At 43.0% G+C, this 23,086-nt stretch overlaps 1 protein-coding gene across 1 annotated transcript in view; it reads left to right on the top strand.

The window, feature by feature from the left end:
* TDO2 (tryptophan 2,3-dioxygenase) overlaps positions 1-23,086 on the top strand; it is a 169,119-nt gene that overhangs the window by 64,379 nt on the left and 81,654 nt on the right. Inside the window, exon 5 of the mRNA XM_069243128.1 lies at positions 243-370. Coding sequence (XP_069099229.1) covers positions 243-370 — 128 coding nt within the window. The remainder of the gene's footprint in view (positions 1-242; positions 371-23,086) is intronic.

Below are 23,086 nucleotides of genomic sequence, written 5' to 3' on the forward strand. Positions count from 1 at the left end.
CTGCGAAACTGGAGAATCACAGTTTGGATGCGTATACATTTGGAAAATAATTTTTGCCATGGTAAATGGCCCGATTCAATGCATCGGTCAGTCGTACAAGTGACCCTAATTTCACTTAAACTTGTGGACAAATCATCGGTTCATTGAACATATGATGTAAGTTTACAGCTTTGAAACACTGCTTCCATGTTGCATTGCCAATCTCATAACTTGTCTCAAAATGTTTTTTTTTCTCTAAAAAGATGAGAGATGAGAGGAACATGCTGAAAGTTGTTACTCGAATGCATCGCATCTCAATAATCCTCAAACTTCTGGTGGAGCAGTTTACAGTTTTGGAAACAATGACAGCCCTAGACTTCTTCGATTTCAGGTATGTACTTTGGAACACAGTTTTTCTTAAAACAAAACACTGTCCATTGATTGCAATGTCAATGTATTTTTCCATAGTTTAATGCAATTTGCTTTAAAGGGACCATGCAGCCAACTTTTACTACTAATGGTGCCCAAAAAGACAATTGGTGTACATCTTGTTTGGAATTTAGTTAAGGTATCTCATCTACATAGAAGGCTTTGAGTTGTTCTATGGTAAGCCAAGATGAGTGTCATATAGGAAGAGAAGTTATCTTACCAGTATAAGAATAACAGCCGTATACTAACAGTAGTACTTACTGTGATAATGAGTCTAGTGCAGAAGCATTTAAATATTTTCCCTAAAGTGGTACCATTGGATAACATGTCAATTATTTTGTGACAGTCAGATGCTCTCGGAATAATTCAAAACGTTTTTAAATCAAACCAGTTCTTTTCTAAATTGTTTATTCGACTTCTGCTCTCTGTGCGTTATGCCATTTTCATTGTTTTCTTTATCTTCACTGCTCAATATTCTTTGGTGCGGTGCAGCTATTGATGTTTTTACCCATATACTAAGGACCGTGTAGACATATAGGGGCATATTTATACTATGTTTGCGATGAATTTGCGTCATTATTTTTGACGCAAATTCGGTGCAAACTTAACTCCTGTTAGAAAACAGGGATGATTGCAGAGGGCCTCATTTTTCACTTTCTGCTGGTGTTTTCCTGACGCTAATGGTACTCTGGGTACTGCTAACTAGTCCCAGGGCCTGTACTCTGTGTAAAATCGGTTTGCAAATTAGGCTACTTATAACTGGCTAAGTCAACCTACCTATTAGTCCCTAGTATATGGTAGGGCATGTAGGTTTAGGGACCCCAGCATGGGCGGTGCCCCCATAGGTGCACTGCTGGGGTGCCCAGTGTTATTTTAAATTAAATTGACGTGCAAATTCGACTTTGGAATTAAAAGTAGTTCCTTAGTCTTAAACTACCTTATTTTTATCTATGTCACTCCTAAGGTGTGCCCTATGTGGCCCTAGGGCTGGGTGCCATGTAACTTTAAGCAGGGACCTTATTATAATAATTTTTTAAGCCCTGGTGAGGTAAAACAGACAAATTTGTTTTTCCCTCATTGTAGTGAATGGCCTTCATAGGCTGGAATGGGGAGACTTTATTTTAATTTTAAAAGACTCCCTAAGTAACAGATACCACAAGTTTGGTAACTTCCAGTTGTTGGATTTAATATAATTTGTTAAGGTAAGGAGCTATAAACTTTACCTGAAAGGTTTCCAACTTCAGCCCTGCAGTGTTTTTGCTGCTTTGCTCTGATTGGCAAGCCTCTGGCAGCATGGCCAGGCTGCCTGGATGAGGTGTGAAGTGACCTGGCTCAACACAAGGAGATGTGCCTGGGGGAGGAGATCTCCCCTCAGCAGATGGGGAAGCAGGAAGGGGAGGGCTGCCAAACTGGTCTTCCAAGGTGGGGAAGGACATTTGGAGCAACCCAGCAACACCCTCACATCCTGCAAACCAAGACAATTAGGTGCCCCCTTGATTAGATTATGAGAGGGCAGGAGAGTGGTGTGTTTGGGATTTTTAGCCACACCAGTGGATGGGCTCAGCCAGCTGTAGCCTCCAAAAATCACTTTCAGCCATGATGGATTTTGAGGAATGTTGCTTCCTGGGATTGATTTTTGCCACACTTCCCAGGAAGTGGTCATCACAGGGGGAAGGACCCTGCCCCTGATTTGAGATCCAGGACCCCCCTGTTTTTCACCCAGGAGCAAGGGTAAAATTGGCAGACCTGCACCCACACCCGAGATGCCTATCAGATTCTAACAAGAATGAACTGCAGAAGAAGAAGGACTGCCCTGCTGGACCTCTGACCTGGACACTGGAGGACTGCACCAGCTACACACTTGGGCTTCACTACAGGAAGGACTTTGCCTGACTTCAACTGGTTCAAGGAGGGACCCCCTGTTTGCTAAAGATGAAAAATTGCTAACCAGAGTCCCCTGCACCAACTCCTGAAGAAACTGACCAGAGGACCACTGTCCAGTAGCCAAAAAGGAGTTTGCGCCAGGAGCATTCTGGGAGTTGTAGACCGCACCAGCAAGGAGCATCTCAGAGCTTTTGGAGCCTTGGGGTGAGCTGTGGACCTCAAAAGAACCTTAAAAGAACATCTGGAAGAAGACCCAGAAATTTGGAGAACTTTTAGAAAAAAGCTCCATAAAGGGACTGACCGGCTGCGGCAACTCTAGCCGGCTTGCCTCAACCGTGATCCGGCCTGACTTGCAGGTTCGTCCCGGTGAAGAAAATCTCAGAAAAAGTGACTATGTCCGAACGTAGGAAGTTGACCGGGACCTCCCAGGCAGTGTATCCGAAAAGGTCTCCAAGGACGTCGGATCAAGATTCAGGTTTGCCCCAGTCAAAGGATTTTCACCTCGAAAAAATTACTAAGTCCGAAGGTAAAAATCTCCACCGAGGGCTCCCGCGATGCGTATCCAAGGAAGAGCTCTAGGAGGTCGGATTGGACTGGCGACTTGGTCCCGCTGAAGAATATCTCCAGAAAAACGACTAAGTCCTAAGGTAAAGTTTTGACTGAGGTCTCCCTCGGGCTGTAGCCAAGCCGGGCTCCATCACGATCGGCATTAAACTTTGACTTTGCCTCGGTTGAGGTGCGACCAGATTGGCCATTTTTGTTTCTGTGCGCTAGAAAGCATTAATTCTTTAAAAATTCATATCAATTGTTCCCCTTATCCAATTTTATTCGCTTTGTGGTCATTTTAAAGATACAAATATAATCTATTTTTATAAATTGTTGTTGGATTTTTACTGTATTTTGTGATCTGAGTTTAATTTATTGAGACCTAACTGGACCTAAGTGGAGGTTAGTGGCCTATTGCTAAGTGTAGGTACTTACCTGCCCTTACCAATAACCCATTTTCCAACAACTCCATATATATATTTTAACGCTAGACATGTCTAGCGTCAAAATATTGGAGTTTGCACCATTTTTGGGATGTGTGCACATACCTTGCGTAAATGAGATGCAAGTTAGGCATTCCCATCGAAAGAATTGTGCTATACCCAAAGCCCCATATTTATCCCCGTGCTAAAATGACTCACGGGTGGGAGGAGGGGCTAAATAATGGTGCAAAGCTTGCTTTGCACCATTATTTAACGCCTGGGCCAGGCCGGGCATTAGGGGACCTGTGGGCCCATTTCTATGGTTAAACACCATGTAATGGGTCCACAGGTGCCGTCCACAAGCCCCAGGAACACCCCCACCCACACCAGAGGGACACCAGAAGATGGGGGATCCCATCCCAGGTAAATAATTTTTTTTCAAGTGCCATTAGGGGCTCTAACTTGGGACCCCCTGCATGGCACTGGGTACAATCACCATGCCCAGGGGACCCTGGTCCCCTGTGCTGGCCATTGGGGTGGTGGGCATGGCTCCTGTCTTTTGTAAGACAGGACTCATGTGTTAGGATGGTTGTTTATCAGGAAATAATGCTAGGCAGGTTAACTGCATTTTTTTTGCCTCTAACCAGCCTAGCGTCATTGTTTGAGGCAAAACGCCTTTCACCCCTACCGCAACCCCCTCCCGGCTAACGTCACTTTTACTGACGTTAGCCCAAGCTTAGCGCCGGTTTGTGGCATTCCATAAATTTGGTTCCTGGCTGGCACTTTAGAATGACGAAAGCCATCGCTATACTTTAAAAGGATACAATTGGTCATAAACATGTGTTTGTGACCTAATTTACCTTTTTAATATCTGCCAGAAAATGAGAAAGGTATTCCTGGCAGCTCATTTATGAATGTGGAAATCTTCTCCACGATTGCAGAATTCTCTGTACCCTAGAGTGGAAAAATGAGCATTCCAATGCAAAGTTAACCTCAGTAGTTTGTGAAAGCTCACAAACATGTACAACTGCACTCATTCATAAATTCCTCTCATTCCTCTTTCCACTATGAGATTAGAAGGGATTTTACTCCCACAAGGTCCAACCACCAGCTCAAGTTAAACACTGAACTGAGGCGATAAAAAGACCAATTGCTCTATGCTCCTCCTCTTTTTTTGATGTTAAAAAAGGAGACTTAAACATATAAGTCTTATAAGCAAAAACAATTGAAGTAGTCAGATTCCAAGCCAGATTGTTTTGTCACATCTAGAATTCAGGACCTTCTGAGGCGCCCCTTCGTAATCTAGGTATCATCATCCAATATCGTCCCTTTAGTGGCCAGATTGAACATTGGTTGTTGAGGAAACTAGGAAAAAACATAGAATTTTTAAAATCAGGACTCTCCTACTCAACCTGTTATGAGAAGCTCTTCCATAACAGGACAAGAGGCAAACCATTAAGCATATTCAAAGCAGATGTATTACTGTTGTGGCTTCATGCTCAACCAGTTTACAGTAGAATGTAGAGAATCTAGACCAGTCCACTGCCTTCAAGATATCATCCAATCTAGAACCTGCCCATAAGGCCTTAGAAGTCATAGTCCCTCTCGCTAACTGCGCACCAAATTGGTCTGTGTCATTCTCAGCTAAACACACAGGGGCACCAATACCATGGTTGCACTGTATTTGTAATACGGCACACCAGGGTGGTCGTTAGCACAATCGCATCAGACGTTTTGATGCTATTGTGATTCTTTGCTGCACAAGCTTAGAAAATGTTGACATCAGTGCAGCAAAGCACAGGGAGGCCCATAGGTGTCTATGGGTGCGTCATTTTAACAAGCAATTAATGCCTATCATTCCTGTGTTCTCAGATCCCTAATAACTTCCACTAATTTAGGACAGCACCTAACTACAGGGTGAGATGGAAAAGTCAGGAATTTACTATGCGTGGTGGAACCATTGGTACATTTGACTATATTAAAGTGGACGCCGTCCGAGGTGAACCTGATACCTTGTATGTCTAGGACCTGAACATTTGAGACTCTCCTGAAGGAAACTAAACACGATAGCATCACTGATTTGGGGGACAAAGATTTTGAATGGCAAACCTTAATTATCTGCCCATGATTCAAACAGACCTAAAATGTTGTCTATAGTCCACGTAGAAGTATATCTGGCTTAGGTGGATTCAAAAATCTAACTCCTTTCAAACTACAGGATGTTCGCCTATGGGTTTCCCATCCACCTTGTTATGCCTTGCTGAAATAGATGACCTATAGCAATTCACTGCCCTATAAGACTTTGGGATTGCTGCTAAAGAGACTAATTAATGGAGGACCATGGTTACATTCACTGAATTGGGATCTTGATTCCTTTCCAAACACCTGTTAGTCCAACAGTTCCATTCTGATATGCCCAAGGAATTCCTCTGGGAAACAATGACTCACTATGGCTAAAAGTGATTTCTGAAATTCTTGTCAGATCTCCAACCGGCCTGAGACATTCCATGTCACCAACATCAATGTGCCCCTTATGACTGATTCATGAACCTTGCCTTGTGGGTTCCTCAAGATATGAGGTGAGACAGGAGGTAATATTGGATAATCCACTGGCAGCGCTAATCAGAGTGAATACCAAGGCTAGGATCTCCATTATGAGTGAATTTAATCACTTTTAATGGGTGAGTGCGAACACATGTGAGGCATCTGGATAGAATGATGAAAGGCGGAAAGGCATAATGGATCCTCAGTGACCAATCCTGGAGGAAAGCATCCAAAGCCAGAGCATTTGGATCCAGCCTTCAACTGAAACATTTTGGTAACTGATTTATTCCAGCAGAGTTTTCGTCTTCAGAGACATTTAGGGGGTCATTCTGACCCCGGCGAGCGGCGGGAGCCGCCCGCCTGGAGGGAACCGCCGAATGACCACACCGCGGTCAAAAGACTGCGACGGCCATTCTGGCTTTCCCGCTGGGCCGGCGGGCGACCGCCAGAAGGCCGCCCGCCGGGCCAGCGGGAAACCCCCCTCAACAATGAAGCCGGCTCCGAATGGAGCCGGCGGAGTTGTAGGGGTGCGACGGGTGCAGTGGCACCCGTCGCGATTTTCAGTGTCTGCAAAGCAGACACTGAATATCATTATGGGGCCCTGTTAGGGGGCCCCTGCACTGCCCATGCCAGTGGCATGGGCAGTGCAGGGGCCCCCAGGGGCCCGACGACACCCGTTCCCGCCATCCTGTTCCTGGTGGTAAAAACCGCCAGGAACAGGATGGCGGGAAGGGGGTCGGAATCCCCATGGCGGCGCTGCAAGCAGCGCCGCCATGGAGGATTCCCTGGGCCAGGGGTAAACCGGCGCGGTCAGAATGGCCCAGGAAGCACCGCCAGCCTGTTGGCGGTGCTTCCGCGGTCCCCGGCCCTGGCGGTCATGGACCGCCAGGGTCGGAATGACCCCCTTAGTGCTGAAGGCAAAAGGCCCAAACTGTCTTGACTATTTCTGTTAGGGATTTTGACAGTGTTACTCACAACTTGTTCACATATCGGACTGCTGTCAGATTATCCACTCGTAACAGATTTAAGCATCTTGCCTTTTGTTTTGCCAGGCTTTGAATTACAAAGAAGCCTGCTAGAAGCTCTAAACAATATATATGTCCTAATGACAACTTCTCGGACCATCCTCCACTAGTCCAAACATTGTCACATCTTGCACCCTAGCTATGAAGACTTGCATCCTAGTTTAATACAATGTTTGAGGATGTTCTGAAAACGGTGTGACTCTTTCAGGTGGCTATATTGTGTCTCCCATTGTTTCTGCCTCTGGAACAATAAACACAGACTATGTCAGTCCATCAATTGAGTGTTTTATTTTTAATCTTTGATGTGCCATGAAATGCAGTGGGCCTGAGAATACAGCATGCATTTATTGATGATGCCTGGAGACATTTCTTGCCAAGTGTCTGAGAGATACAAGAGAATAAGTTAGCATATTCCTTAACTATTTCCAGTTAGAGGTTAGTTTTTCTGTTGGTAGCTTGAGCAATCCTTGTTCTCCAGCCACCAAAAACCCTTAGGAATCCATGTTTTTTTAAAATTGGTTTATTGGTTGAAGGGGTTAAACTCCACTCAAGGAGCAACCACAATCTCTGTCAGGGTGAAGCACAAGTATCTCCAAATTAACCTGTGCTCAACCCTCTGGTGACTTGGCACAAAAGCAGTCAGGCTTAACTTACAGGCAATGCGTAAAGTATTTATGCACCAATTCAAACAGTAATAAAGTGAGAACACAACACAAGAAAAATCCCATAGTATTTTAGAAAGATAGAGTCAAATGTAATGCCTTTCTTGAGACCAAAAACAACAAAAATCCAATCAGTAGGACCAGATATATGCAAATTCAAAGTTTTAAGTAAAACCTGTGTCTAGAAGCATAAAGCACCAACTGTGGTTATCTAGTTGCACCAGACAGGGACAAAGTCACAAGTTAAGGCAGGCCACAATGGTGCACTGACTGGCTACAATGGCCCAGTTAGGCCCACTGAAACAAATTCTCAAATACTGGTTTGCAGAGCTTTGCGCCATTCTCCACTCAGATTGCATCACACAGCAGTGGTTATGAGGAGCTGCGAGACTGCAGTGAGACGTTCTGTGTCATTGAATATTCCGTAGACAAGGGGGTAGAAATATGAAGTCCTGCGTCACACACCAGCAGTTCTTAAGGCGCTTCAGGGCTGCGTTGCAAAGTCCTATGTCATTGTTGGGGTTGTTCGTAACAAAAGGCTTGTGATATGAAGTTCAGCATCAAAGATGTATCATACAGCAGCAGTTCTGAGGAGACGGTGGCCTGTGATGCGAGCTTCGTATTGAGGATGCATTGTGCTACAGTGGTTCTGAAGGGGCTGCAAAGAGATGCTTTGCACTGTGTTGAGTGTGCTCACAGAACCACAGCTGGACACCTAGAGTACCTTCAGGTCAACTTTCAATGGCCCAGGACTGGGGATAGCACCACATTGGGGGTAGAAGTCACAGCAGACAGAGTCCAGGTACTGGCTTCAAGGTGGTTGGAACCTTTTCTGTCCCTGTGGCTCTGATCAAGTGGCCAGTCTCCTAGCCCTTGGAGTCACTCTGGTGGTCCTGGGCTCACGATGAAGGTCTAGTCCTTCACCCAGGCAGCAGGGCAGCAGGCAGTGAGGTGACAGAGTAGCAGTCCTTTTTGCAGAGCAGTCCACAGATTCAGAGGTGTAGTGAAGATGTGGGTCTGAGAGTCCAATATTTATACCTGGTGTCCACTTTGAAGTAAGAGAAGGTTCTGGAAGTTTCCTTTCCAGTGATACTTGAAATTTCCTGCCTCCCTGCCCTGACCCCAGAATCTCTGGGGTCACAATGGTCTAGTGTCAAACCCTTTGTGCGTGTGCTGAGGCCGAACCACTATGATGTGTAAGTGTGGTAGGTGTCAGCTCCTTCACCTCATCAAGTCACAGATCGCCCATCATGCCAACAGCTGTGCTCTTTTGTTTTACTGTCTGGGAGTAATATGCAAAGACCAACTGGCAGCTACACCTAGGAAACAGGCTGCAGACACCAAATGGTTAGGACAAAAAAGCATTTTCAGAAGTGTAACTTCAAATCCGACTTTAATAATAAGGAGGGTTTTAAATTACAATTCTCAAGAGACCACACTCAACATTCCTTCCCGCTCCCAATTTGAAATATCACTTTTTAAATGCAGTAACTTAACCCAATGTTACTCTAACAGAGATGTAAGCTTTGCAATAGTGAAAGACAAATTTAAGCGTTTTTCACTACCAGGACAAGTAAAACTTAAAAGTACATGTCCATTTGTTTAATTTATTGCACCCTGTCCTCTGGGCTGTTTAAAGCTTATCCTTGGAGTGGCATATACAGTAAAAAGGGAGGTGTATACCCTGTTTATTTTTCCAGGTTGACATATAAGTTTGAATTGCATCCACAGGCTGCAATAGCAGGCATGAGGCATGTTTAAAAGGGTACTTAGGTAGGTGGTACAATAGGTGCTGCAGGCACTAGCAGCACTAATTCACAGGCTCTAGGTTTACGAAGTACCACTTTAATAGCGATTTTCAGAGTCAAACTTGTTATCATGTCATCTAAGTAGATGACCATCAGAAGTTTTGTAAAACACCAAGGTGCTGAGGATAGTCCTAAAGAAAAAAACTTAAACCTGAACACATGAGTCCCTCAAACAAACTATTTTGTGTGAGGATAATAGATGGGAATTGTCAAGTACGCATCTCTGAGGTTCAGCCTCATCAGCCAATCCCCCAATAACAAAAAGTTTCTTAAAGTTGCCACTGTCTCCATCTTGAAGTGTCTGTAAACAACAAATTGATTCAGACTCTTTAGTTTTAAGGCTAGTTCTAATTTCTTGTTCTTTTTTCTGCACAAGAAGGATGTTGTTTAGAAAGCCCTGTGGGTGAAATCCATATCCCTGTATCACACCCTTGGATAATAAGTCCTCCACTTTTTTGACACCAAGACTGTCAGTTCTTGGGAAAAAAAAATTGGTGAGTAGGGGATTACAAAAACTTGTCATGGTCTGAAGTACCCAGGGATCCTGTGAAAGTGCTTTCCATTCCTTGACAAAAAGGCCATCCTTCCATCAACGTTTGCAAATGGTAGGATGAGCACTCTTATCCTGTACTCTCCCTCCCCTTACTTGTCCAGAGAATCAGCCAATATGTCAAATCTTCTTTGAAGACCAGCCTAGAAGAAATTGCCTAGAGCCCAGTGCATGGTCTGAAGTAGGTCTCTTGACTGGTGAAACAACCTCTGAATCCACTGGCCCTGGAGAGACTCTACCAAAGAATTTCCTGAGGAAGGTGTAAGCTTTGTCCAAAGTTGTAAATGTTTGAACATATTTATGAATCTGTTTAACATAATCATCTCCAAACAGTGTCCCTTGGACAGTGCCTCCAGCCTCCGAGTCAACCATACCATCCAACTTAAGGTCAAAAGAAGACTCTTACATCTCTCAAAGAAGAGTGATGCATTTGTGTTGCCCAAAAAACATATGGCCCTTTGGGCCCAATTCAAAACAACCTCAGGATCTAGTTCCTCCCCTGATAATTTAGCCTATTTTAGCCATGTATAAAACCAAGTTAAGGAACCTGAGAAATTCAGGACTTTGTCCTGCCATGAGGACAATTATATTTTACCTTCTTTGTTAGAAAGGTGACAATTTTGGGATCTAAAACCGGAGTTTCAGACCTTTTGTTGGAGAAAGAGGGTCTGGGGAATTCAGCCCTTTTCTTCATTATTGAAGATCTATCAATTGATGCTTTGATTTTGCCCACTCATACTTATTTGTAAATGAAGGTAGGAACAATTCATTCAAATTGGATTTTTGCATAAATCCTGGATTAAAATGGCAATTCCCACAGCATCTAGGAAATCTTCAGGGAATGAGTATGCACAATGCTTTTTAGCAGGTGTCATGCCATCATCATCACCATCATCATTAAAAACATAAAAATAAGCAGCATCATCATAACAGATATCATTATTGTATGGATTGGTCTTTTCAGCTGACCACAATATATTTCATGACAGAAACAGTCCAAGCGGAACTAAAGTCCTCACCAATAACAGAGAAGTACTGCACCCGTCTGTGTGACCTCTCATGCCAGTCTGCTTATCACAATGATTAGACTCAGCTGACCTCTTCCCCCTGATTGTGACGGGTTGCCAGATATGGACGAGGCCACTTAGTATCCTACGTCCTACTGCATTAACAGAAGAGGACACTGGTTTGGTAACAAAGTGGATGAGTTGAAGAAGTCAGTAAGGTTCTTTTTTAGAGATTCTTCCTAAATACCTACTGGGAGTTGTCAGTAGGTAGTGTTTTTTTGTTTTCCTAATAACTTTAGCACTATTTGACAAATCATCACACAAGTTTCAAAACTAGTTTTCCAGTCACTGCAGTTGTTGTCTGGAAGGATTCAGGGTGGGCCATCAAGGAGGGGCTGAAAAAAGGGGAGATCCCAAAACAAGTTTTACCCATGCAATTTCTCTCGCCATACATGCTAATTGCCCCACATATTACTTTCCTCATGACATCATTGATAGTATCACTGCAACAGTTGCAGTGAAATTGTTGATGAGGAAGATGTGTACGGCTGGGGCGCAAGTTATAGTTACCTTAAGGCATGTGTTATATCTACTTGAGATAACTATAACTGATGGATTTCTGAGGTTTTGTGCGTGTAAAATTTTAACCTAACTATATCATCCCTGTAACCTTTGTTTATTTCAGTGAATATAAATATATATATGTGTGTGTGTGTGTGTGTGTGTGTTTGTGTTTCAGTGTGTATCTATATTCACTGAAAAAAAGAAAAGGTTGCATGCATGTTATATTTAGGTCCACGTTTTGCCCACACAAAACCATAGAAATTCAGTTACAGTTATATTTATAGTTATATTTATGGTAAGAAACTATAACTCGTGGCCGTAAATTACTTAATGGCACAAGTTATAGTTTCTTCAGATAACTATAACGATAAATATTACTACAACTGCTGAATTTCGATGGTTTTGTGTGGGAAAACCATGGACAGAACTATAACTTCCCAGAAACCTTTGCTTTTTTCAGTGAATTTCTATGTTTTTATTAAAGTGAAGCAATATATAAGTACTGGATGTTAATACAACCACCATCATGCATGTCTTTTGGCCATTTGTGGCGGGAGTTGGCCACAGGGCATGTCCCAACCCCTCGCTGCACAGGTCCTCTGTCCGTCGTGCGGCAGGAGTATGGTTTGTGATTTTTTTTTTTGTTCCATTTGGCTTTGGATCCATGGATCCACTGCTGATTTGCACTGGGCATCTCGCTGTGCCCCACAATGTATCCACATTTTGGCCATTAAAAAAATTTGGGCAATTTTTTACCCAATGAGTGGTCCCTCAGAGACCCCTCCATGTGTCCTATAGGGTCAGAATACCTCTCTCCTGACCCCTGATGTGTGCTTTTATTTATGTTTTCTCTCAAGAGGCCCAGCCAAAAATCAAAATGCCAACCACAACTTTCCTGTCAGGTTGAGGCTAGCCAATAAGGGTCTTGCCTTTCTCCTGAATCCACATGTACACATTGATCCCCCACCTGTACCCGTGTCCCTAGAGATCTATACTTTTTTCCTTAACAAACTATTGAACAAATTTACACCACATAACAAAATGAGATCTTTCTGGACCACAATCAAGCTTTCTTCCAGATTAGGTGTAAATCCATTCAGTGGTTTGGGCTGTAGTCATGTTCCAAAAATGATAAATTCCCATATACATTGCATGGTGAAAAAGAGTTTTGGGATCCTCCCTTTTTCTCAGCCCTGGCTTGATGAATCACTCCAAAACTTTCCAGACAGCTAGTTTTGAGAATTTCATTAAGATTAATCAAACAGCGCCAAAGTTACTAGCAAAACAAAAAAGTCTTCATCTATGAGAAAAGTTGGTCCTAACTGTAACTACCTACTGGCTATAGCCAGTAGGTAATGTGTGTGTGTGAGCATGTGTGTGTGTGTGTGCACATGCGTGCATGTACTTGTGTATATGAGTGTATTGCGCAACAACCTCTCCTTATTTTGTTTATTGATTACGAATTTCAGATACATTAATCAGGGGTAACAGAACCCCTACCTGTATCTTCAAACATTTTTGTAATGTACAAAGCAAAAGGGTATTCAATATAGTTTGGTAACAACAAAAATAATAATAGCATATCATTTGCTTTAAGAAAGGCTTGCTGAATTCACAGCAACCAAAGGAAATAGGCAGGAGCTGCATGAGTGAAGGAAGAAAACAATTAAAGATTAAACACTGTGAGTGAAGCTGACAAAAACAAGAAAACTGAATTACAGATGTATGGGCTTGGTGAAAACTACTCTCCACACTGCCACAAAGGCTGCAATAAAAAGGATTACCTCACAGGAGCAGAAGTAAATAAACCAAAACTTCAAACACTCCCTAGAGGGAAATAGGCTTCCAAGTTGATCATGAAGAATGCAATTGCACAGTGTCAACCCATGCTCACACATGCTGAGAAAAATGCTTCCGAAGGAGAAAACCCTTCGCACAAATAAATGCATTTGTATATTAAATGACCAACAGCATGTCAATACACAGAACACAACCACGCTTCAAAAAAAAAAAGGAGGGGTGTTGGGCAGCTGGCCCTTTTATATCCTCAGTTGTATTGGTGTCATTTTAATTTCCTTTCATAAGGAAATTCATTCTGGGTAATGCAGTTTCTTTGTTAAAATGCTGCTGTCATTCCGCAAAACAGAAAGCTCCTTGTCGGTTATAAATTTGCATTTAGGTGGAGACAGTGATCACTGTCCAAAGTCTTCCAATTTTCTTTGTGAAACGCACCCATAAAGTGTAGTAATGTATTTTTTAAATGCTGTCAGAGAATAACACATCTTGCATTGTTCTTTATTTTGAGAAACCAATTACAGTAGGTATTTTTAATAAATGTCAACAAAATCCATTAGAAATTCAAATCATATATTATATAGCTTCAGTGCCAAAATATGTAAATAATGAAGATACTATGAAGCGTCATTCTAGAAAGAGCAAAGTGCTTTCAGAACACTGATGCAGAAATATGTTTTATATAAGCATTCTTTCAACAGGAATACTGACCAACAATTGAATTCAAGACCTTCACGAACAACGGACTTTATGTGAAGCTAGTAATTTTTGTATGTTTTGAAATAATATGTTCATTAGTCCTTGATTTCCCCTTGCAAAACCACACAACAAAAAATCTTTCAGGCACTTGTTATATGTAGCACCTTATTAACTGTCCTACAAACACCACAGTGCTTCTACTAAAGATTGTACTAAAGGTATAGGTAGTGTGATCACCAATGAAAGGAAATGTGTTCACATTACCTCAGATCATAATTAACTGCATGTGCTTGCACATTCGCACTCAATTGCCTGCTTTATGAAACTGGGTGTTCGGTAACTGGGGTGTGATTCTTGGGCATGCAACAACCCAAATCCTTATCAGGGTAAGTCACAATAAACCCCAAAGTAACCTGTGATTAACCCCCTAGTAGCTTGTCACAGAGCAGTCAGGCTTGATTTAGAGGCATTGTGTAAAGTATTTGTGCAACACTTCAAACAGTAAAACTGTGATAACACACCCCAAAAGGAACCTACAACAGAGTTAGAATACATCAGAATTTAATAAATAAAACAATGAGCAAAACATCAAAAACCAATTAGTAGAATCTGAAATATTGAATTGTAAAATTTTAGGTAAAAAAATGCCAAAAGCCCTAAAGTGTCATCTGTGGATATCTGGTCGCACCAGACTGGGACAAAGTCACATGTTCAGGCCCACTGCAATTGAGCAAGGCTGGCTACAGGGACTCAGCTAGGCCTGCCAACCAAAGGTACCATCAATCCTAGCTTGCAGGGCGTTACGTGGACCTGCATTGTAGATGCGTCAAACAACTGAGGTGATGTGTCGGTTCTGAGATGCGGCAAGGTTGCAGTGTAAGGTCCTTCTCCGTTGGTGTTTTTTGGTATTCGGTGTCAGGGATGCAATGCAGAGGCAGGGTGATGTGTCAGTTGTGAAGAGCTGCAAGACTGCGATGTGGAGCCCGGAGTCGTTTTCAAAGGGCCTGTGCCAAGGGTGCATCATGCAATGGCAGTTCTGAGGGCGATGCAGGCTGCAGTGGTGCTGCAAATCTTTGTGACGAGTCCAATCCACACAGCGGTGGTGGAGCATCAGTTCTGTTCAGATTGGCAAAACTGACTCCAATAGATGGAGAGGGTCCAATGGCACTATCTTCCTGTGTGGAATGCCTGGTTCATGAAGTAGGTGTGGGAACTTTGCCGGAGGACAAGGACCCACGTCCTCCAGGAGAAGAATACAATGCGAAAGATGGTAAAGCCCCACTAAATTAGTCTTGATTTAAATCATAATTTCAGGTCCAAAACCTTTGATTCAGTATAATGCAATTTAACAGGAGATACAAGGAGCGTCGTAGTTGAGCAAATTTAGCTTATTTATTTGTTGTTGAGAGAGCGTTGTATTTCCAGGACAAGAAGCATCAATAATATTTCAAGACAAGAAGCATCAATAAAGGATCCAAAATATCTGTTCAGATTGGCACTGCTCAACAGAGGAAATGCATTTGTTCTGCTGGATCCACAGGCTGGTGGAGTACCTTAGGCCCACTCTGAAGGGTCCAAGACTGAGGTGGAACCACAAGCAGAACAGACTCTTAGATGACATAGTCTAAGTGCAGATGCAAGGCTGTTATGTCCTTGAGGCTTCAAATATGTAGGTCTTCCAACTAGCCCTTGGAGTCACTCTGGGTTCTGAGTTTAAGAAATGCAGGTCCAGTCCTTCCCACCAACACAAAAGGAAAGCAGGTCAGCACAGCAAAGAAGGAGTCCAGCAGAGTGCTGTCCAGCAGAGTGGCAATCCTTATGCAGCACAGCAGTCCTTCCTGGAAGAGTATCCACAGGTCCAGAAGTGTATTGAAGTGGCAGTGTCTGAGGTCCATATTTTATACCCTGGTGCCATGGTTCTGGAAGGTGGGAGAAGCTTCTAGTCAGTACATTTGAAGTGCAAGGCATTCCATGACTCCCCTGCCCTGGCGGCTCCAAGCTGGTTGGAGTAAAAATGCAGGCTTCTTAGGCCCTTTGTGTGTGGACAGAACACAGCCTATTCAGGTGTAAGTGAGGCTGTGTCCAACTCTTTCCTACCATCCTGCCAGTGATGGCCCATCAAGTCACATCTAAGCTTCCATTGTGTGTGGTTGTCTAGGAGGAATATACAAAGCCCAACTGCCAATTACACCCAGTGATGTGAGCAGAGCCAGGCTGCAGGCACCAAATGGCTAACGCAAGAAAATGCCAACTTTCTAAAAGTGGCATTTTCAAAACTGCAATTTAAATTCTGACTTCCCATAAGCTAGGATTTTAAATTGTGATTTCAGAAACACCAAACCTGTAACAGTTATCTCTTCCATTTTCTAATTACACTTTTAAAAAGTAATAAGGCAACTCCAATGTTATCCTATGGGAGAGATAGTCTTTGCAGTAGTGAAAAGTGAATTTAAGAGTTTTTCACTACCAGGACATGTAGACCTTGAAAATATAAGTCCAACCTTTTAAATACTTTGTACCATGCACTCTGGGCTGTTCAGGCCCTATCCTTTGGGTGACTTATATTGCTAAAAAAGAAAGTTTGGTGCTGACAAAAGTTTTATTTTGCCAGGTCGAAATGGCAGTTTAATGGCAGGCCTGAGACATGTTTAAAGAGCACCTTAAGTGGGTGGCATAACCACTGCTGGAGGCTCACTTGTAGCATTTAATCTACAGGCAGCCCTGGGCACATGGAGTGCCACTTTACTAGGGACTTATAAGTAAATTAAACATGCCAATGGGGGATAAACCATTATTACTATGTTCAGAGGAGAGAGAGCACACGCACTTTAGCATTGTTTTGCAGTGGTAAAGTGCACAGAGTCCTAACACGAGCAAAAATGAGGTCACAAAAAGTAGAGGAGGAAGGCAAAAAGTTGGAGGGAAGAGCACCCTAAGGCTGACAGGTCTAACACCTGCTGTGCAGTTAGTAAAGGCTGACTACATAAACAAACAGATCTGCGTAGCAACATTAATATTGTCAGTAAGCTAGCGTGTAAGCCATCTTCCCCAAAATCTAAAATGTTCACAAAGAACACACGCAGAAGTAGACACATGAATGTATGAAATTAATTAATAAATCATACTATCACATCCAATGTTTACATATAAATAAAAAAGTACAGAACAATAAGCATTAGTTTGCATTTACAAATCACTAACTCCACAAATTGTGCTTATTTTTGCAATATAAAAAATGATTTTAAATTCAAGCAAGGGGTAACCACTTCATGGCCTTAACTAAGGAAATGAGGTGTAAAATGTGTTCATGCGTGTTTACAGATGGACAAGGACATGGCATATGTTGCTGTCATTCATGTTTACAGCCACACACAGTTTACTTTATTCTAATCTTCATCTAAAAGTATACCAACTCCATCTAAATTTAGAAATGGGGACAAGCAGTAATCCTGATCAAATTATTTCTTGTGATTCCACAATTAATAATGGCAAATATAAATAGCTTGCCTATTGGTTCTGATATGAAAGATAACCAATTGTGAAGATCTTTCTGTCTAGACAACTGGGACAGGTGGACAGAATGTTGCTGTTCCAAAAAGTATTATTGTGTCTGTCCATCTAGCCCCACCTGAGTCAGACGCCCAGGACAGCTACACCCACTGAAGTCCACTACAAGTGCTCTGTGCAAATTCTTGGGTGAGTGGCATTGTCTATAGCACTTCAGACAGGTGTATGGCCTTAGAAGGGTGCCGATTTCCAGTGTTTTAGAATTCCAAGGAGAAACTGGGAAATCAGTAAAATTAGGTTTCCTGGAGTGCTTCAGGAATACTCTATCATGTACTCTTACTTTTGCCTTGAAATGTCAAACTCCTTATCAGTAAAAGTGCCAAGTGGTTGTTGGGTTGCCGAGGAGCCTGTCAGGGCTAGGCCATGCTCCATTTCAAATAAAGAGGCACAGCTTGGTATGGTGTTGCACTGGCTAAAGAACCACAGGGTTGGTTCCTGGCCATATTTATTATATTGGTCCTTGACATCACGGCGGTGACCACCTTACCGCTATTCACAGGGTCCACTCCGTGAACACCCCAGCATGCTTTCTCAATATGGGGTGGTCCATCACGAAACATAACATTCCTCCTTTACGCAGACATCAAAACACCAAACATAAACATTTGGATAAAACTTGAACAATGCACAAACGAGAAATTGGTGCATAGCATTGGAAACCTCAAAACAACTTGGTAAGAGATGGAGAGAGAGAGACATAACATGGTGATGAGACACAACCTTCACTGGAATCTAGGGTCAGCACCTTAACATTAATTCATCATAAAGTCTTTTAAGTGGGAAAACTTAATTGGACAAGGCCTGAGATGGCATCTCTCAGTCCCTTGCCACCTGGGCGTTTCAACCCCAGCTTCAGATCTCAGGATCGGAGAGCAGATTTGAATTGTTCTTTCTCAAGTCACTGGACTTGGACGGGGTCACTGGCAACGGAAGTTCATCTGCCTCTTGAATGGATATCAGCAAAGGGGAGAAAGCTTGCGTCCTTGGACATCCTGCCAATGAGAAATCCCCTTCAGGTGCTAACACACCCACATTGGGTGTGGCTGGGGATTGATGTGCCACACTGTAAACTGGTTGATGGTAGAGACACATTTCTCATGACAGTCTCACTTCACATCTGAGCAGTTATCATAGTTCCATTTACGGCGATTACTCTCCAAGGATCAACCTCAAAAGGCAGTAGGAATTTGCTCCAGGGATGTTGCTTCTTGACTAACACCATATTGCCAACGCAAATGACTCGCCTTTTTGCACGCCTTGCTCAAGAGACATGGTAGTTCTGGGCCAGGCGTTGAGGCAGCGCTTCATACACTTGGTGAGGGTTCTTCCACATGGGAAACGGTATCATTCAAGGCCTGATTAATACAGAGGTCACTGAGGCTCACCTTGGTCGTGGCATGTGGTGTGAGCCAGTATTCCTTCAGAAAGGCATAGAGGGCACAGTCCATGTTTTGTCTACATACACCTTTCTGCCTCAACGTTGACTTGAGGCCAAGGTGGCGTGATTCCCCTGTGATGGATGCCACAGGATTGTAAGCACTCAATGAACTCCTGACTGGAGAACGGGGCCAATTGTCTTTTCGGAGTTCACTCAATGAACCATAGGTTGCCATGACTTTTTCCAAATAGGGAATTGTTTGGCTGGCTGTCGTTAAGTCGATGATCTAAATCTCTGGATATTTTGAAAAATCATCTATGACGACCAGCATATGTCTGCCATCAGGTAGACTTCCAAAGTCAGCACTGGCTCTGTGCCACAGGAAAGGGGGTATAGTCTCAGTGATGATGGGTGCGGATGACTCGCCAGGTCCAGCAGCTTGACACAGCGGGCAATGCCAGACAGCACACTCAACTAGGTCATGTAGATTCAGGAACCATACCATGCATCGCATTCTGGATTTGGTTCTGACAATCCCCTGGTGAGCTGTGTGGGCGAGGTCAACCAGCTGTTGTTGCATGGTCCTCAGGATTACCAAACGGGGGCCTCTCATCAAGCACCCTTCTGAAGAGACAGATAGCTCCAGATGAACACTATGGAGGGATGTGAAGGCCAGTCTCACTTCCTCAGTACGATGGGAGGCCCTTTAAGTGAGGGTGTACCAATTTCCAGACACTACTACGCAGATGGCCGGTCGAAGGTATTCATCAGTGGTAGTGACCTTAACAATGTCCACCAGGGAGATGGGAGCAGCCTGGATCATTCCACCACCAAATATATTCCTCCACCGCCTCGGCATCAGACTCCTCTTCCATGTGGCAGGTCTTGAATGCCTGGATAAATATTCAGACGGATTTTGTTTTATGGGGCAATATAACACAGAGAAACAGTCTGCTTGAAGTTGAAGAATCTATTCCTTGATTCTTGGAGAGGGTTTAAAGGAGAAACCTAGTTTGCACCACCTTTTAAATATGGCACTATGGTAGTGGCCCTTTAGCGTCACATTTGCGGCAAACATTTTGCTGCAAATGTGGTGCTAAGGGGTGCAAGGGCCATGTACATCTTGCCCTTAGTGCCAGCATTTATCTTGGCTCTCAGTAGATCACGGCTGGGCTGGAATCTGGGCTGCATTGGGTACTGGTCCTGAAAGTACGCTGCTGGGATTAGCTGAGATTTTTTGAGCTCTGTTTTGATGCTAGGATGAACTGAGTCAGGAACAGAATTGAGCTGTCGTGCACTCTTAGCTGAGCTGTCTGCTAAATCACTGGGTTTGTTGGATTGATCTGAGCTAAAGTACAGTGTTTGTCCTTGTGGTTGCCTGGATTGGGCTCTGGATAGGTTTATCACTGGGTTGGACATAGATGGGCCCCTAACATTACAGTTCGGTAACTACAATAAATGCGTGGACAATTTAAAATCACATTTAAAATTTAAAACAGTCAAGAAAGCTTAATGAGATAGAAGAATGTCTGTAATGGCTTGCAGGTCCTTTCTGGGATTCCTACACAATGCTTCATCTGTCCAAGGTCCATACAATTCATAAAGTTGCATGTCATAAAGATGACATCTAGCATTTGAGCAGAGAGACCCAATACATTTGCGCTACATGCTATATAAGTATCCATTATTTATATTAAGGTACAAAAAAATAACCAGTATACTTAACGATCAAGTCACACATAGTAGGGGGGAGTTAATTTCCGTTGGCAAGTCTATGCTCATCTAGTGCTCTGTGAGATGTTGTAAGAAAAAGCAAGGCCTATCTGACACATATTTGCTATTATCTACTCTTAATCCCACACCTTAGCCTTTTAGGTGCCAAAGTCTCTCAGGATTTTTCCAAACTTCCCTACCGGACTTTTGGCCTCTTCTGTGCATGTATATGTTGATGGTGGATCAGTAGAAGTGAGGTAGATTATTTGAAGCGATTGGTGCTTTCTGGCATTTGAAACCTTCGTAGCTGTTCTCAGAATATGTGCTGATTGTATTTTAAGATGTGGCACTTTTTGTTTTCGCAGAGAGATTTAATCAAATCTCGTTCACTCTGTACTTATAGGTCAGAATGAACAAATTCTAAGATACTGCAGCATTATCTCACCTCATATACAAGGCTAACAGGAACAGATGGGATTTGAGTGAAGAGATCAGTTTGTAGACTTTACCTAAGCTCTGAGGTTCAAAAGACAAGTGGCACATTTTTACAATCATCTTGTCTTGCTCTATCACCACATTTATTGGATTGCATGCTCATGAGCCCTGTGAGAAACTGCAGCTTTTTGCGTAGTCACCACCTGTTCTGTGGACTGATGCTGCTGCTTTATTTTGACTGAGTGCACTGGGATACTGCTAACCAGGCCAAGTGCATGTGCCCTGACCCATAAAGCATGTTGAACTTGTCTAAAACCTTAAATTGCATATTAAACTTTCCTATAGGGCCACGGTAATTGGTGTCTACAGAACATCTATTGGCATGGATAGTTAAATGCCACCTATGGACTACAGCACTACTGTGCCATCCATTAGTGTGACAAGACAAAAATGACTCCACTACCTGTCCCCTCCTTTACCGCCCTCTGCAGCTGCCTTCCCTCACTCTGCATTAATAACAAGAATACCTGTTTTCTAGTCACAGTCTGTCTGTGACAAGCAGCTCTCTATTATCAGTGTAGTTTCAAATTCTCTGTCAATGTGGGTAGGCAAATACACGTATTTGAGAGGAAGATGCCACATGATGCTGAATGAATACCACACAAGTTCCCCCTCAGGTATATAACGACTTGAGGGAGGCAGATAACATAGAATCCCATAATTTCTGCTATGTTTCTGGATACCCAGGTGAGGCGACCAAAAGACCATTAGCACTTTTTTTGGTGAAAATAACAACTTCTATTTTTAAGTGGTAGAAACAGTGAATAGCCAGATATTGCATCGGTTATTTGTGTTAGGAGATCACAGAGGAAGCCACACCTAAAAAATACTTAAAACTGAATTTCCATTTTAAGTTTACCTCGTGAGCAGTCCTATGATGCTCCACATGATGTTGGAGAGTGCACGAGGCAGAGTTTGGTGACATATTCCAGTAACAAACACTTTAAGCTTTGTTCTGGTACTTGATATGGTTTAGAGCCCTACACCCCACTTTGAATAGGATGACTATCTTAATGACACTGTTTCAATTTCAGAACTTTTTTGTGATTGTTTTAGGCTTTCTTGGTGTTGCAGTCTTGTTTTGGATCAGGGATTTGTAACTAAGAAATTCAAGACTGGGGACAGTGTTGATGATGACATGCAGTAAGGTGGTCACCTGGTGTCTAGGAAAACACATTTGTCACACATATTCACATATATACTGAAAGTGGCAATTTACAAGGCTGCTGGCCAAATAGTACATAACATCTGCTACTTACCCAGCAGCCAGCAAAATAATACATATTCTCTGCCATTTAGACAGCCACAGTCCCAATAGTGGAGCTATTGAACGTCAGCCTGATATTGTGAAGGAGGTCTTTATTAGGCCGGCCATGAAGAACAAGCATTGGCAAAGCCAGTAGGATTTGCTTATGAGAGCTACTGGCTTTAACAATAATGTATAGATGCCTTGCAGTGTGGTTAAATGGTTAAAACTAATTTAAGAAGGCACTATGATGCAGCCAGGATTAATGTACTTTTTTATTTAAAGTGCATTAGCACTTATGCATCATATTTATTTGTTTTATTGTTTTAGCCACTCTGCACATCAATCACAGTGCTGCAGCATGGCTACAAGTCATTGCCAAAGTCAGTAATACTCATGTTGTACAGCCATGCTGAACTTTTAATCACCTGCACAATGTATCTTGGGGATGGTAGTTTTGATTTTAGCATGCTAAGCAGTGGGGCTAAGAATACAAGAGATACTGAGAGCAGGAGGAGAAAGAGTGGGATGATCTTGACCCACTTTACATGGGCCTGAATTAACAGAATCCCATAGCCTATAATGACAAGGAGAGCTAGGAGGGCCTGAGTGCACCACTATGACCAGAGAGACAAGGACCACCAGGGCCAGGAGTAGCAGATCCAGGTGTACAGACAAAAAAGGATGAGTACTAGGAAACCAGTGGAAAGAAGGACCAGAGACAAGAAACCAATACCACAGAGATCAGATATAGGAGGATCAAGAGTCCAGAAG

The sequence above is a fragment of the Pleurodeles waltl genome, chromosome 1_2 (genome assembly GCF_031143425.1).
Source record: "Pleurodeles waltl isolate 20211129_DDA chromosome 1_2, aPleWal1.hap1.20221129, whole genome shotgun sequence".
NCBI lineage: Eukaryota > Metazoa > Chordata > Amphibia > Caudata > Salamandridae > Pleurodeles > Pleurodeles waltl.